We start from the raw sequence: 18,568 nt of genomic DNA, 5'->3' as shown, positions 1-18,568 counted from the left end.
AAACCAGACAAGCCTACACTTTAATTTGACATAACCGATCTTGTAAATGTCTGTACTAGCTAGATATTATCATGAATTGTTCAATGCCATGTTTTAGAGTGTTGGATGTGATTTTTAACCAAATGTGATTCGCTGATGCAAGTGTATTTATATATGATACCGATGAATTGTGACAGTCAAGAATATTAGCGTTTGCAAACATGTATGCACGCGTTCATATTGTTAGCACAAGTAAATCACCGGTAATCTGGTACCTAGTACAATATTATTTGTTAATAGATGTATTCAAATTCAATGTCACCCCCCTTATCTAAACCCTGAACGAAAAAAAAAAAAAAAATGAAGGTCAGACAGTAAGTTAACACCATTACTTTCGTGGGATGGCGTCATAATTGTAGTCATAGTGATTTGAGGATCACACTGTTCTTCTTGATCAACTTCCGTTATTTTAAACTGAAAAAAAACACCTTAACAACACCCAAGATTTTATTAGCATTATTCGCATGAGACAATATATTATTAACGTTTCTTTCTTTTAGCTGTAAATATCAGATTATATGGCTTTGTTTACATGCCCCTTTTAGAGCCGAGTTCATCTGGCGTTTTAGATGGCAGAGATTCTATGGGGAAAACTCATCGTACAAAAGTCAATTGATACATAACTCATAAATGACCCAAACTATAGATTTTTTCTTTATAAAAAAGTTTAAAATCATGCAATCTAATATTCATTCTTGCTATTTTGCTATTTTTTTTAGGATTTTCAGTTTTCAGTTAAACCCGTTAGTATTAACTTGATTTCCAAAAGTCAAATGCGGCATTGAGTAAATGAACAGTGTACTATTTATGAAACTGTTCCCGTTTTGGGTCCTGAGGCGTTAAATTTAACACGGAAAGGTGTATGAAATGTAAAAAATAGCCATTAATATGCCTTTTATGACATTTCTACTAATTGAAAATGACAGAACTTTGCAGAAAAAAACATACCATAACAACCGATATGACTTTCTCGATATTCCAGGAGTTATGCTCACTATTTCACTCTCTGGAGCATTTTATGATAAAATTGAAGGTACCTTGTGCGAAACCTCTCGTACCTGTTTTGGCTTAAAATCGTAATGTACTTAAACCTTTGAACGAATCTCAAGGTCCCATAACGGTATGTGGTACTGTCTTTTGGGTGTCAGTCCTTTGTGTTCTTTAAAGAAGCGTATCGGTTTATGATTGGTCAGGTTTTCTCTCCTCATCCGCATTAGACCAATCAATTTACTTTGCTTTTGCCATCAGATTTGACAAAAACTGTTTGAGGGATTCGCAATGCAATTGGCAATTCCATTTGACATAACTACAAACTTTTATCCTTATATCTGTTCCATATGATTTTACGTTCCATCCGGTATTCGGAGAGAAGTTACAAGACATAAATATAATTTCAAAAAATAAAAGACACTGAAGACATAAGAATGGTAAAATATGTACTATTCTCACACTAGTTAAGTTGCTAACTTTTACATTAACTCTCCATATAATCACAATGGACACTGTACATCAGCAGTCAGCGCAAAGCAAAACAACCAATTGCATAATAAACAAAATCTACTTAGCTATATGAATTTAACGTAAATACAAATTAGAAAAGATGAGGTATATTAAAGACGAGGTTTTATTGTAAGTTAACACAAGATAACGGTTGGTAAACAAATATTTTTACTTGTTTCCAGGAAGCAGATGGAAAGGAAATTAAGATGAGTTTAAAAATTATATATATCTGCTGTCTCTGTAAACGAATACCACCATATATGTTAATTACTGTGGACAGGTTGGTACTCAGTTGAAATATCCCGACAGGAAACAGATAACCATGACAAGTATGACAGCGTTGATGTTTAAAGTTTGGTTAGCACACTTGGACTGATGGACAAATTTCCTTCTTTGTTTTATATCGATATCCGTGACGTTGTCTTCTGAACTCCCACACACAGTAGCTAACATTCTTTTAAACCATGATGACGATGCAGGATCGACTAAGTTGTCCACGTCTGTAAATTAATTAAATAAATCTTAAATGGTCTTAAACAGAGATTATCTGATTAAAAAAAAAAGTTTTTAGCGTTTCCATCTTCAAAAGATGAAAGTTTATTTACGAACAACACGGAAAAGACCTGTAATGATGAAACAGCTGTACGATGAGTTGATTTCACTACTTGGCACTACTGTATATAATTCAAAATTGTACTAAAAGGCGTTCTTCACTTGTGTGTATTTATCTTTATTAAAACGAGATGTTCCGGAATAGAGAGTACAGGCATTTGGAAAAATAATTCCTGATATTTCATGAACGAAAGCCATCCTACCTCCAGGTTGGTCCGGTGTACTCTCATCCTTAGTAGACAGAGATTCACTGAGTTCGCCATCATCGCCTTGTGGTTCTTTGGTGGCTTTGTATTTCGTCCACCAAGTGACACCAATTAGCTATTATAGTTTGATAGTAACAGAAAAAAGATATAGATACAATGTAATTGATAGTTTACCATCTGATGTCCTGTGTATTTCACGAGTATGACAGAATATCTATATATTTAACGATTATGACAGAATATCTATATATTTCACGAGTATGACAGAATATCTATATATTTAACGAGTATGACAGAATATCTATATATTTCACGAGTATGACAGAATATCTATATATTTCACGAGTATGACAGAATATCTATATATTTCACGAGTATGACAGAATATCTATATATTTCACGAGTATGACAGAATATTTCACGAGTATGACAGAATATCTATATATTTAACGAGCATGACAGAATATCTTTATATTTCACGAGTATGACAGAATATCTATATATTTCACGAGTATGACAGAATATCTATATATTTCACGAGGACGAAGCACGAGCAAAAAAATCTTGACACATCTTGTCATTACAGCAGTGATCAGATAGATTAATTCCTATGTTGCATTGACAAAAATGTAATAAAATTGTAAATCATAATTCCTACAATAAAATGTATATATATATATCCTATGTATATAATCTTCAAAAATATGTACGAATGTTTATGTAATACAACCAGGATAATTTTTCATGCAAACATGATACGTATATATAAGACATTCGATAACTGTCTAATCTAATAGCCTGGCGACATCAGAGCTGAATTATGTGAACAAGATGTTAGATATTTTCTATGCTTTTTAATAGGTAATATTCAGAAGGGATTAGACAAGGGTAAGGAATTACAAGCCCCTTATCTAGACAGGCTGATTGATTATGTACTAAAGATAATTAGGTTTGATGAACTTAGTGACGTCGATATCAATACCATCGTATAAGGCTTCACGGACAAGTCAAACAGCACGAATACAAAACACTATCTAAGAGTTGTCTCCCTTTAACATTTATACAGTTTTATACAGATACAGAGAACACTGCGAATGGGTGATATTTAAATCTTAAATTCAATTAGAAATTTAACACGTTCACCGAAGTTATGGGATCTGTATCAACATTTGATGATATCATACTGACCTCCTCTTCTGTCCTTGTTTTGGTGAAGATGCTGATGATTACGATACCGACTGTTGTTATAAAGAGGATGATTACCCCGAAATAGAGGTAGTTAACGGTTAGAACAACAGGACGTGTATCCTCCTCACCACAACCGGGCTGGGGATAAATGAAGTCCAATACAAGACGAATAATTCCACAGATATGTCCCAACATTAAGCCATAGAACGCCCCCTGCAAGCAAGCATGATTATATTCTATTATATTATAATTGTTTGAATCCGAAAGACTAAAATTTGTGTATGTAAACTTGAATTACTGGTTGAATGCCATAAAAATTTAACCCATTTTCAAAGAGATATAATATTTAATTACTATCACTTCTTCGTGTGTACCTTACGTTTTCTGTAGTTCCCTTCCACAACACGGACAGTAAGAAAAGTATCCCATTAGGAGCTCCTAGATAGGCTTCAACGGCAGTCATATACTGGAAAAGTTTGCCACCTTGAGAGGATTTGACCAAGGGAATCCAAAGTATACTGATGCCACACATCAAAGCCACAAATAGTCTGTTCAGTATAAAATTATAAAGCATACCATTAGCATATCAGGTAGGTATTCAAATACTCACTCCACTCCTAAAATTAAAAGTGTTGCTAAAGGCAGTTTTTAAAAGTGACGTGCAGTTAGTATATAAACAGATCTACATTAAATTCTTCTGGTCATACTTTTTATGAACATCATATTTATCAAAATAATATCGGACGATTATGAAAACTTCATCAAAACCAGCAGATATATGAACAAGCGTGGACACTGTATTAGGTTTGAAAAATACAATGTTTGATCGAAACAATCCAAGAACAATGAAAGCAGACATGTTTCATACTAACATTAAATGGAAAAGAAAGTGGAACTATTCCAATTCCTTGTGTCATATGAGGGTACATGTTGCCGAGAATTTTTCAACAATGACTCATTGAAGAACACGTGACACTGCTAACTTTAATTGACCAGAAAGTGTATGGCTATGTTGAGAAGATTATGTGTATTAAACGGAAGACAAATTTGGTCAGATTAACTTCGTTTGAACCTAGCCTTATATCATGTAAAGACTTCACAGTGCTAGATGAATGCTGCTCAAGCATTTCTCGAAACGAGAAAGGAAAAAACAGACTTGTGGGTCTTTTGAAGGGAGTCTCGTAGCTTCCCCACTGAATTTCGATCAGGTACTCCATTGGGTGATATTCAGGGTATCTGGAAAATATCTTGCTACATAACGCACAAACATGACAGCACCAGACACTTTTAATATCAAATTCCAAAGAAACACAAAACGCTCTGGGCTGGGATCGAACCAGACACCTCGTGTCTGTATCTAGGCTCTACCAACTGAGTTATCATGGAAAAACATCAGGAAAATAGAATATTTTTACGTAAATGGCGAAAATAGAAATCTTAAATATTTATATGATGGGCTCAAAAGCAAGTGGATCCCTTGATGTCGCTCAAACACGAATATAAAAGGTTCTGGCTACGATTGTTTTATAATGTCATATTTCAGTCCACAATGATCCAATGATGTATGTATTTCCGAGATATCCCGTCTTTATCGGCACACAGGCGACTGCAAAGTTTGTCTCGCCCCCTATATCTTAGTCTTGTTGAACGCATTTCTGAGGGTGGAAGAGGTTAAAATGATATTTCGACGGAAGCAATATTCTATTTGCCTAGTATGTATCAAAATGCGGACATGTATATCAATAGTATCGTAATATTTTCGGACCGCAAGTCCTTGGTCTTTCGTATTAAAAAGGACAGAAAATTCAACTGTCATTTTTCATTATATATACTTTGACAGCTGTATTGTCATAAGGTCGATTCGAAATCAAAAACAAAATCTTTAATGCATACATAATTTAGTTCTGTTTATGTCATAAAGTTGATTAATAAGAGTAACAGCGAATCTACTTTAATATATATAATTAAATATCGCCTATTTGCTAACTTGTGTAAAGAAAGATATGTAGTTTTTTGTTGAAAGTACAAAATTTCACAGTTAATTAAGTTAAGAGTATTACGAAAAAATGGGAACACGTGAGGAGACCACTGTTTAATATGTTCGACAAGGTCAGTCGAAGTAACTACTTGTCGGCACATTTACCATGTGACCGATCCCCCCATTCAGTTTCTCAGTCATGCGTAACGAACACTTTCGTCTGCCTAAAATTTGTATTAAGGTGAAATATTTTAACTTTTAGAGCATATCTGAATATTGATCGTAAGTTTATGTAATTAAGGTCATTCCCAATGAACAGATAATTAAATCGATAAAGTTATCCGCTATAAACAATATATAAGATAATGATATAAAAGACAGTCGTATTGTTCCACGAATCATGACATTTACAAGGTATACTGATTGTGTTAGACAATCCCGTATACAAAATACAACGATATATACTGGCAGTTAAAAAATGGCAGACATACTTGCCAACAAAAAGTAATTCTCGCTGAGATGCCTGTGTTCTGATCCTGCGCCATATATCCATAGTAAACACAGTGCTGGAGCTGTTGAAGATTGATGTCAGAGAACTCATACTGGCCGACACCATCACTGCCATCAACAAGCCTCGAAGACCTTTGAGATAGTAGTTTGTTACCAGAGATAAATACAAAAAAGGTGTTCTAATACAACGTTTGGAATATGTGTTGTTATATACTACGTAATATTAAAATATTTTCTGACACAAAAGCGGTGGTCTGAAAGACAGTCAAAACTTTATAATGTCTTCTGAGAGACATCATACTTTTTATGAATTGGACGTTCCCACTTTGAAGATCACAAGAACGAAATTAGTAACAAGTTAACGATACAGACTCATTATGTCTCTTATCCTTATACTTACCAAGCGGTAGAAGCCCCAGAACAAGTTTTGGATAGGCAATGTTTGAACAGCCAAGGGGATTGTCGCATATCCGTGAACATTCAACCGGGTCCACACATCCTACTTCGTCTACAAAACACAATATCTAATACAAAACACTATGCTGGTAAATTAGGATTTGCGTAGAGCCTTATGTTCACACCCCTTTTTCTCCAATATTACGAAAGCTCTTGTTTTCGATAGAAGTTACCTCATGAAACTTTAGAATCGACCGGGATGGTATCAAATTCAGTTACGCGCTTACGACTTACTGAAAAACTCAGGGCAATGCGGAACATGATTATTTGGACGGATCATAAAGCAAAGAGGATTGGTAGTTGATGGAAATCATAAAATTACGGACATTTTAGTTTTTGCGATATTATTCAATAAGTAAAACAATAATTATAGAATCCCTCAAAATGGAAATCCTTAAAATTACCCGGAAACATGACTCTGCTGATCATGCCAGGAAAGACGATGAGAAATAGAGGAAGAGTCTTGAGGTAGCCAGCAAAGATTGATCCACCTTTTGCGTGCGACAGGTTCTTGGCTCCCAACGATCTCTGGACTATCACCTTGGAAACGACAAACACGCTTTTTGATTTGTATAGAGAGTAACACTTCAGGTAATATACATTAATATAATATGCAAGAGAAAAAATTTATCTTGTAAAATAGATCGCAACAAATCTTGTTATACTGTCATCGATACAGGCATTACAGAAGGAAGCTGTATACCGTCAAAATGTATGCTCCACTTGAAGGCTAAAGGTGTCACTCATTGAATAACTTTTTCTGAATCGATTTGTTAGAATTATCATACAGTATATTAATGTATAAATGTGTAGTTGATGTAAATGTCTTGCTCTGATATTCATGCTCGAATTTGTTTAATCAACGAAAATGTTCAACAGTTCCAAGGGTCTTTGAATTAAGTGGTTCTACTTTTTAATCGTAGATATATACAGATAATATGAGACTTAAAAGGTCACACAACAAAGTCATGGATTTATAAAATGACGAGTTCTTACCTGGTCACAGCACCAAAACCCCATACAGCCGACTGAACTCAGTATGATAAGGGCAGGCCATGGGTAGTCTCCATCAATGGGGTCTAGAAATACCTGGAAGGCATCCGCTTTTGGAATTCCACAAGTCGTAGCGTTGTTTCGGATCTTTGGAATGGCTTCCATGTACTTCGTTTTCAAAGTGTCTAAGCTGCCTACTTTGCCAAAGGCTATAAATAAGAAAAGTGGCAGTGAGAGCGAGATTATCATCTAATCGAATAAAACAATGGCCACCTATTATATATGGCAAACTAGCAAGCAAAACTGATTAACAGTAGCAAACATATTTTACCATTAACACATATTTTTTTGAAGAGAAGAAGAGTTTTAAGCACTAGGACAAATGGAATGCGATTCGGCGAGATGGCAAATACGTGATTTAGATATTTGTCATCAAAATTTCCTCGTGCTATATTGAAATGAAATATTCTTTATGTAATTGTGCATGGAAATGAATCCAAATGTCAGTAAAAGTAAATATTTCAATCATTCTTTTGAAAGTGTTGCTGAACGTAGATTTAACTAATCGAGGCATAGTTTGCATTCAAAGTGTAAATTTGACTTACCAATAATTGAAATTGACAGAGATCCGAGAATCATGACAGCTGTTTGGAATGTATCTGTATACATTACTGCAGTTAACCCACCTGTAACATGAATATGATATATTACCTTTGAATAGTATCTCATCAGACATCAGGGTACAGCTATGTTTATCATCGATTTTACACACAAAATTAATGTAGCGAAACGAAATGAATCCATCAACTGTGACCCGCCACCTATCGCACTTTTCTCTTCATGCTTTAATAGACATAAAAGTAAGTCATATAACTCGGTTACGAACATCCGGGTTGTGCTGTGCTTCATTCTTCCCACCGTGATGTCTTTTTATCTCTCAGGAACAATGCTTAATAAATCCATAACGGAATTAAATAAGAACCTACTGGTGCTGTGTATCTTATCATAAGTTAATCTTATGTTTAGACCGAACCGCCCATGATAACTTGTTTAATTGTTTTATATTTAACGGGTGCGAAACTGCTTGTAAACTGGAAGTGAGCTGCCGATTTTAATGCCATGTAAAGCGAGTATTATAAAGCATTGTTATAGGAATATAATTTATATTTAATCATTATCTGCGAGTCTAAATATATAAAACGTTTGACCAATTAACTGTGATATATTTATTTAGTAAATAAGTAATTATATCTATGTTGTACATTATTGTCTCCCACCACACCTACTTCTGACAGTATGAGTGATGTTTGATGAGTGTAAACACTCTTGTACGTAATACATAACAATATGAAAAACAAAAGGAATTGCCTTTATGCGTTTGTGAAGTGCTTTCATAACCCAATGATGACCATTGCCGACTGAGGCGATTCTTGGTAGAGTACATAAGTATTTTGATATTGAAAATATTCTGTACTTCTCACCTTCTAATAACACAGATAAGGGGGTGTCAATGTAGATATTCAATGATATACAATTGTATATATTATGCGTAAATACAAAGATATGTTTGTATAATCTTTCACAAAATGCCACGTGTTCTTTTCTGACTTAAATGATGACCTAATAACTTACCAAGAATGGTGTATATTGTCGTAATCAGCAGCAGTACGATTATTGACAGGTATATATCCCAGCCGAGGGTCATCTGGATAAACATGGACCCAGCAAATATACTTCCCTGCAGAAAATGTGTTTATATCGTAAAAAGTATATTTGGTTTTGAGGTTTATTAAAATAGATTATTCAGCTTTAGATTGTTGTTATTGTCCTAAATGAATGCAAGTGATTTCAGAACTTGGCGAACATAATATACGTTAAGTCAGTTACGTGATTTTTCGCTTTTGTTAGTCCAAATCTTTTTTGCTGTTTTTTTGTTTTGTTTTTTTTTATTTTGGGGAAGTGATAGTTTTGATCAAAGATATTTCAAGTGTCGTTATAATTTTAACGTAGATAATTGTTATAATCTACTACATGTTATACTAAGTTTCTTTCCTTTTAAACGCAACAAATTAGCCAAAGGCCGAGAAAACACTATCCCAGATATGTTTGGTGCTGTTATAGTTATATCCATCATTCGGAGTCTCGTTCAGTCACGATCTCATCAAAAATTATGTGTCACGCCTTTACCACACAAATATTCCATTTCAAGATGGTTATAGTAAACACGAGTTGTGCTGGATAACGCTCGTCCAACTTTTGTTATCAGCGCTTTCTTTTCAAAATAAAACAACATGAATGACGGAATAAAAAAAGGGATCGAGTTGAGGGCTGAATACGTTTTCGTCGAGTTTTGTGGTAAGATCTCCCAACAAACTGTTGGCATAATTATCTTATTGGAAATAACTATATCCCTCTTTTGTCCGACTAGAGGCAAAGCTGATCAAAACAGGTCAAAAAGACTTTGCAAAGTTCTTCAATTTCACTTTCATTATGTGGATGATGTGTTGTCTTTAAATAAGAAGAAATTTATTGAACACGCCCATTGTTTATGTCAAGGACACCACAAGTTCGTTTACATTTGCCGTTTATCTCGTTCTTTCATCACAACGAAACCATCTTGGACAACTTTCCACCAAGCTGTTCAATTACCGGAATTATTTAAATTTCTTTATTGTGAATTCTAAATTTCTGGATAAGAACAACCACGCATACCAACTGATGGTGTCGCAGTTGATTTTATATTGAAGGGCATATTTCCCACGATTTTTGTTTAAGATGTCGTCACGTGACAGACAAACTCACAACAGAGGATTTCAAACACAGGTTGTTAGAAATTATAGAAAAGTTTCACAGTCGTCATAGCGATCTTTGTGCGCATTGAAGCTGGATGTGTTTGATGGTTGATGCTCGTTATTCTGCCTGTTGCTTCGGCTGTTGTATACCTTGCTTTCGTTTTCGAGAGCACGGCATTACTTACTTGATTTGACTAAGATTTACCATGCGTGTGTAGTCGATGAAGCATAAGACGTTAATTTTTCCGGAAGACATGGTCTTCTTATCATTGTACATATTATTCATTTGACTCCGTGTAAATCATTCTTCGTTCATATTTTACGCTACAATTATTATCAGGAAATAACTTAATTTTACGGATTAAACATTGCTAGAATCCGGAAGAGCATGTAGGAAAGGATAGCAATTGTTAAACTAATCACGAAAGGAAACATTTCTATCAAAATAATGTACACATTTATAATGTTATCTCATGTAACTCACGGCTAGTTTGGAGATTATATTCAGCACTAGTGCCATACAACATAGATACGTCCTTAACTTCCTGCCACCATGACGTCTCTCTATATACTCCGGAAGGGTGTACACCTTAATGGAAGCACAACAAGGTATGATAGTACAATATGTCGTTTTTTTTATAAATATTAGAAATAATACATAGATCGTCTGAATGAAGAACAAGCACCATGATATATAAGTTTCCGAAAAGCAAAAAATAATATATTGTTTTAAGATGTACAAAGAAGAGAGGTACAAGACAAAAGGAGAACTTAGGCGAACTCCTAAGACTACTACAAATATAGTTTGAAAGTAACGGAAGTGTTGTGTTATCTACAGGCTATAAATTCTGCTCAAAGTAAAACAGCAATAAACAGGAGGGTGACATGTGTTTTTTTCTTTTCTGATGGAGACAATAATAACAACCTACCCCAGCCGATATGTAGACAGGAAGGAATAGCCAGCTACATAAAAGGATCAGAAATACAACCTGTAATAAAACAAAAATAAAACACAAGATTATCACATATGATTAGGAGATTATGAGTTATGAGAAATTTATAACAGAAACCAGAGTGATAAGTTGTTAATGTTTGGACACGGTTGGTGATATAGGGGATGGATGTTTACAGTTTATCAAAAACAATTTCTAGATAGAAATCCTGAAGATTTGAAAGAAAATAAAATGTACATAATCTATAAGTATGAATTTTCATTAATTGCGTACGAGTGATGAAATTGATGTTTTCACCACACAAGAGAAGACATTTACTCAGGTGTCATCAAGATACAAAGACCATCGTATATATATATATATATATATTCCTCATACTTAATTGATGCAACTTCGAGTTGGTCACTTTATCAGCATTACTTCGTGAGACCACATACAGAGGTTTCTCACTAAGACTCAAATCTCCAGGATCAATGCAATACAGTAAAGGTTGCTTCAATTTTATAAGGAACGTATTATTATAATTTTGACCAAGTTGTCTTTTCTCACGAATGTCGCCATGCTCTTCTGGAGAAATTGATATTTTCATTGCAAATACTGTCATATGACTCAATTAGATGTGAATGAAAATACCAATTCTTATTATTTTCACAAATGTCAAATGACATATATTACTGCGAAAAATGCACTGAAAAATATTTGATACACGAAAAGTTGAATGTCTGAACAGCTTGATACAAAACTAATAAACATACAAGATCATAAATATACATAAAAGATCATAAATGTACATACAGGTACATACATTTACATACAAGATCATAAATGTACATACAGGTTCATACATTTACATACAAGATCATAAATGTACATACAGGTTCATACATTTACATACAAGATCATAAATGTATATTTAAGTGGCAGTCAGTACTTACGAACCACTCATATAAGACCATGGCTATACCCGAGGATGCCCCGGCTCCCGCCAAACCAACAAAATGTTCACTGCCGATGTTGCTGGAGAACAATGAGGCGCCGACCTGATCAAATAACGAAAACATACAAAAAGCAGGTAGGAAAATTGTCTAACTGATCAAATAACAAAAAATAAAAATTCACAAATGCATGTAAGATAATATTTCTGTTTCGCTGTGATACAGGTAGTAAAGTAAAATACAAATGTAAATGATTTACAAACATTTATAACTTTTTTATCTATAAAGTACGTTTCATATAATAAGTATTTAATACGCCTTCCGGATGATTTGGTTTTACATTGGACACGCACTCACATATAACACTAAATAGTTAAATGATGATTGCAGTAGTTTTATCATATTAATCTTTAATTAACTTCAGCACTTGGGAGATTGCTAACTTGTATATTTTGTGTGCGTTTGGAATGTTTCCCTGTAACTCCTTTTCTGTACTTTTTGTACAACTGTCATTGCCATAACGTTTGCCTTTTTTCAGACCAGAACATACAACTGCTTTGGTTGCACAACACAATAACGATCTGTAGAATTTGTTGTTGAACACATCATATGTTTACATGTATTCTTTTTACATAGATGGTATAATAATATATGTAAATAAATTATCTAATATTTTCATACAAGAGTTACAAAAGACATTCAAGGGAATAACACCTTTAAATACATATTCATAATTAGATATTGTATAGACAAATAATAAGTTAAACTACATCATACAACTGTTTTGTCCTTCTATTATGCCAGGAATCTAAATTTTGAAAACTAGGACTAAAAAGGGGAAAAATCGATCGAAACAAATTTAGACAGCGAGTTGCACAACTAGCACCATACTTTGTAATCAGTAAGTATCTGATAGTTTCAAAAGAATATCAGATATGTGTTTAAAACAATCGACATATAGAGTGCACGTATTGATCAAAGGAGGAAGTATCCCACTGTTTGAATAGAGACTTCCTGATAACAGGTCTTGAAAGCCAACAAGTTAAAACAACTGGCAGTAGATAAATATGAGGCGTAACTACTTTAGGGAGATAAATACTGATATGTAATCAATAAAATATATTACAAAATGGAACGGGAATGGATCGAAAGACAAGCAGTACGATACTGATAAACTGTACATTGTTACCTCCACAGTAGTGGAATTCATTAAAACGCTGACAACGTCGGAGCATAACAATGGCCGTGTCCATTTTATTGCAATACTATTATGATAATTCACAATGAAAATGCACCTGTTTTTTTTTTACATCCCTTCCATAACAGTGTGTTGCAACATACTGTCGCTCACCACATTTGAGGTAACAAGAACCAATTTATTAAGGACTTTCGACTCGTCACTCACATATACATTGATATGAATAGCAGGCGAATCAACATTTGAATAGGGTTATGTAATCATCTTAAGGCACATTCTCTACTCTATACACATAAATGATCAAGGGAAAATAAGTTATCATAGATAAGAATAAATGTTATCACCTAATTCAATTACTCAAATATTCAATAAAACGCGACAGGTTATTCTGGTTGGGTGATACGTACGGCAAACCAAGGCATAGACCTCCCGGCAAGGAAGTAACTCTTAACATTGCCTCTATTCGGTCTCCGAATGGACTGCAATTACAAAGTAACAATATGAACTTGGTGTCGACCATGACTTGAAAAGAGGTAAAGACAAACATTTTTAACAATGTTGTAGATAGTGTTTTCCCAATGGAAGATGAGATGGTACATTTGCTGTCTCCACTAAATCTTGATTAAATCAAGGTCATAATACATATTACTGTGACGTAACTATGTTAGAATACTGGGGCCGTTCCCATTAGAGAAAGCAATACTATATCACAGCTCCAAATTACCCATACATTGACTCGCATGACACCAAAGTTAGTATAGTACAAGACAGTCCGTTATCCTCAAGGATACTTACCCACAGTCCAACGCCGATATCGATGACAAAGTAGACAACGACAATGAGAATGTCGACCCAGTGGTTGAGACCCTTCTCCATGTTGTAAATGTTGGCACTGAATGAATTAATGAGAAAACAACAGGATCATTTCCGGTGAATGGATTATCTGACGATTTTATAAATAACGTTAAAAACATGATACACTCAATTAACTGATATAACATTTTCGGGAAAGAAATATTAACAATGGTTTTAATAGTCCTTGTTTGTATTAAGGAACGTTTGGAGAGAAATTGTATTACTTATGCTAGGTGGTATGATAATCCAGGAGAAACGAAAATCACCATTTTGCTTGCGTTTATATTTTCCTACCTAAGAGTAAACCATATATCTAATGGTTGTTATCACCTATAGCCCTGGTTCCTTTTATTTGTCTCCTGTGAAAAGAGGTTGATACAAAGTCATGTGTTAATGCCAATCATGAAACTGTACACTTTAATTGAAATATTTATCACGTCGTCAATGTGTTTTAGATTATGAAAATAGTTCAATTTTATCAGGTTAAAATGTGTCCCTTGCAAAATATGAAAGCACAAACACAGTACACACAAGTTTTGCGTGGTGCACACATACTGATAACGTTGGTGGAGATATTCTATTCATTCACTTGAAGTTTCAGTCGCTATACGCAATCCATCATTATGACTTTTATCGTAACCGTTATGAAAAGAACAGTAAATGATATTTATGTTCACGAGACCATGCATTATCTAGGTAAAAGTCTGCGTATCTATTCTCCTATAACCAATGATTAAATAGCAATATAAAATGGAAAAGCAATATGAATACATTTCCAGCCCTTCATATCCGTCATTTCAAAACTTCCCAACATTATAATAAATAGGTCTTATATTATGAACATTCTAAATGAAGTATCCTTGATTCTTTGAACTTCACGTGTAGTTATTTACATGTTATTAGGATAAGACATACATAAAAACAAATCTTGAAAATATTTATCAATAACAGCAGTGCTCCCCGCGTGGCTATATAGCCGCACTGTGCACCCGGTTATTTTCCAATCGCCTGGTTATATTTTCATTAGCAACATACATGAACTGACATGAATGTCTTGTATTTTTTTCCATTTGATATATTTAAAAGTGAAATAATAACATGCCATTGCCTCCAATTATTGTCATTTCAGTCATGATAAACAATAACTATGATGAATTCAAAAGTAATAATCTAATCTGTATTATTATTATTTCTTTCGTTTTTCATTTTCTTAATTTTCTTCGCGCATATCAGAATATATGTACCCCGTTATACTTCCCAGCTTACATGAAATTCTAGGTTACTTCTTTACAGGGAATATTGAATACTCTTAGTTTTTTTGTTGGACATCTACAAACGAATAGATATGTTGACCCCTCCTTCCCGTTTAAATATCAGGAGGGAGAATGTCTATATATAAGAATGTTGATTAAGAAAGTCTTTAAAAATTCACTTGAGTCAATTCATTTATCTAATCAACCTCTCCGTGTAAATGTTCCTTTAACAGTCTCTATGTGTAATGGAAGGTCAAGCTAAATATACAGCTTCAAGCTCCTCACGACACCAATGTTGGGACGGGTGCGGTTAAGCTAATCATTTTGTTTGTCACTTTCTCTAATAGAGGCCAACGTCCATGTTACTTTTCCTAATGAAGTGGCGATTTCTTATCAGCCGCAGTTTTAGTGAAATAAATTAATCCGGCGTATGTCAATTTGAAAAAAAGAGTCAATTAGACAATTTATCGAGGGAATGGTATTCAGATCCTTAGTCCCTCAGTAATGCCCTTTTCTTTTAAAGAAAGGACTTAATGATTCCGCTTTTGAATAATAGAGAAGATAGTGGCAAAGGGCGCGATTCATTACACAGGGTTAAGCAGGGGTTTCGGAAATAATATGATCTTGACAATAAGTAAGAAAGTAAAACTTTTTACGGAGAGGCCTTTACATAAGAAGAAGAAAAAGAAAAAGAAGAAAACGAAGAAGGAAAAAAAGAAATACATCAAGATATACTTACCCTTTGGTTATAATGCTGTAACATAGGTTAAAACATCCAGCTTGTCGCCAAATAAACAGGCGTCCCGCACGGAGCTTTCAATGGGGTGGATCGACGAAGCGTGTAGACATTCACTACGGTACATAGAAATAATCATATATTTTAGACATACTTGTACCACATTTATGGTCTGCATGGGTTTAGGGAAAGTTCAAGGTACCAAATAATTTACGCGAAATATACTTTGTAATACCCTATAATCGTTAAAAAAGCCATAAATTCTACATTAACGCAAATATTTACACAAGGATAAACCCTTAATATAAAATCTATGTTATGTGCTATTTTTGTTGAGATTTTTCATTTCTTTTATTTACTTTCGACAATTTTCGTAACGTTTAATATATTCCATAATTATATATTTTATAATTACTAAAGGAACAACACCAGTGTTGATGTTTTTATCACATTCTCAATCCTTACAAGGAGTTATTTCGCAATACTGCTTTGACTGCTGATATATCTGATGTTTGACGGCCTTTGGAAGTTTAACCTGTGAGAGAAAGCGAGGCATCGACCACTTGCCTATTCTCTATTCATCTTGCATGATTAAACCCAGTATGAACTAGGGGAACTGATTTATATTCGTAAGATCATTATTGCTTTATTGCCGGAAGGATAAACGTGAAAATTGAGGTGAAAACCACTCGTCATGGACGTATCAATGGCGTCATTTTCACTGTTGATTTAAACAGTTTACAACTATAACAGGATATGAGCTTGGCTTTATATCCATTGTAGTCAGATTACAGTTAAGAACAGGAAAAAATAACATATGTATTCATGGAAATTAATTAAAGGAAATGAATATTGCTAACGTGGTTGGTCGATCCTTCTAGACTAATGGCAAAGGATGGGTTATTATCGAATCGACAAATGAATTTGAGCCAATATACTCTTAAGAACTAACAAATAGCATTATACTTAGATCATCATATGGTCGACAAACTTTTGACATCTGCTAGAATAGCTGAAAATAAAATTGTGTCCCATATGTCGATTCCTTACTTGATGTTGGCGGTGTATTCTTAAGGCTTTAATAGTCGTTTGAACCAATTGTTATATCTCTTGCGTAATGTTCAACTCAGCTTCTAGGATTTGATAGTACTAAGAATGATACTGATGAAGGTTCGATGAAGGTTAAGCTGAGCAACTAGACGATCCAGCAAAAGCATTGTTTATATGGATTCTTGTTAAGTTTAGAAATCCAATATAAACAAGGAAGGCCATAACCTTATTTCTAATTGCAATATTAATTATTGTAATATTGAAGCGTGATAAGTCGGTATGAAGAGTTTTTCCTTTGTTAAGGAGCAAGTGTTGGTTTTGTTTATACAGGAAATTATTAGCTGCCTTGTCTTCAAGCAAAATGTCATACCGACTTCGTTGATTTTTTTTATTTCAAGTTGCGTATTATTTTAAGAATGATTGACCGAATGAATTGATATGAAATTTGAATCAAACTCGTGATGTTATCGGTTCATCCACACTCTGGCATAGTTTGGCGCGGCATCCATTCGAATTTTGGAATTTACATTAAAAAATGGAAGGAATGCACAACATTTTGGGCCCTTCATGAAAAGCTCTAGTATTTAAAAGTGACATCATGGTAAAACCCTAATTCTATTTATTGATTTATGTGTTTTATATGCTTATAATTACGGCTCTATGCTATCCCAATATTCACATTTGATTTCAAATGTCCAGTTTGACCAATGATTTTATTCGGTAAAACTAGATCTAATAATATCAAATCACAGATTTGAAAACGAGACAGTTTATACGTACACACACATATGATGCGACATCCGAATTCGTTTCGAACGATTAGACGAAAAAAGTACATATACAGACTGTCGATCAAAAGCGAGAATTCATTTTATTATTACTAAATAACATCTTCAAATACATATGTCAACGAAAACCGACTGGATGGCATTGTTCAAATCGTGATTCACTTAATATATATGCAATAATGAAACACACTTTAATAATAGAAATCTTTTTACCATGAAGTCGCTTTCACTATTTGGATACTGCATTAGTCGCCGGTTAATACATATATATTCCCATAACGAACATACTTATAAGGAGAGGTAGAACAAGAACGTGTCACAGAAGTACTTATACATTTACATTCATGTTTGGCTGCATTGGATGCAGTGGAATGTTTGCTTGAACAAGATTTTGGTGCAAAAATATTACTGATATTAATACGGCCAATCCCCTATTAGATAAGTCAAATTATATAATTTGCCGGGTTGCTGAAAAATTGTGGCTATCCGATCAGACAGGCTTACAAGTCTGGTTTATGTTACATCA

At 34.1% G+C, this 18,568-nt stretch overlaps 1 protein-coding gene across 1 annotated transcript; it reads right to left on the bottom strand.

Annotated features, from left to right (window-relative positions):
- Nucleotides 1-1,827: 1,827 nt before the first annotated feature.
- LOC132551116 (sodium/glucose cotransporter 4-like) lies at nucleotides 1,828-14,236 on the bottom strand. Its single transcript, XM_060215225.1, has 15 exons — nucleotides 14,156-14,236; nucleotides 13,768-13,839; nucleotides 12,163-12,267; nucleotides 11,204-11,263; nucleotides 10,759-10,863; nucleotides 9,115-9,220; nucleotides 8,088-8,168; nucleotides 7,486-7,691; nucleotides 6,894-7,029; nucleotides 6,434-6,541; nucleotides 6,015-6,165; nucleotides 3,925-4,093; nucleotides 3,546-3,758; nucleotides 2,355-2,472; nucleotides 1,828-2,039 (listed from the first exon to the last, which is right to left on the bottom strand). The coding sequence occupies exons 1-15, from the start codon at nucleotides 14,234-14,236 to the stop codon at nucleotides 1,828-1,830; spliced, it is 1,923 nt and encodes a 640-aa protein (XP_060071208.1).
- Nucleotides 14,237-18,568: the final 4,332 nt, after the last annotated feature.

Source organism: Ylistrum balloti, unplaced genomic scaffold (assembly GCF_031769215.1).
Source record: "Ylistrum balloti isolate Yb309-2 unplaced genomic scaffold, AGI_CSIRO_Ybal_v1 Utg370176, whole genome shotgun sequence".
NCBI classification, from domain to species: Eukaryota; Metazoa; Mollusca; class Bivalvia; order Pectinida; family Pectinidae; genus Ylistrum; species Ylistrum balloti.
This window is presented reverse-complemented; position numbering and strand designations above follow the sequence as displayed.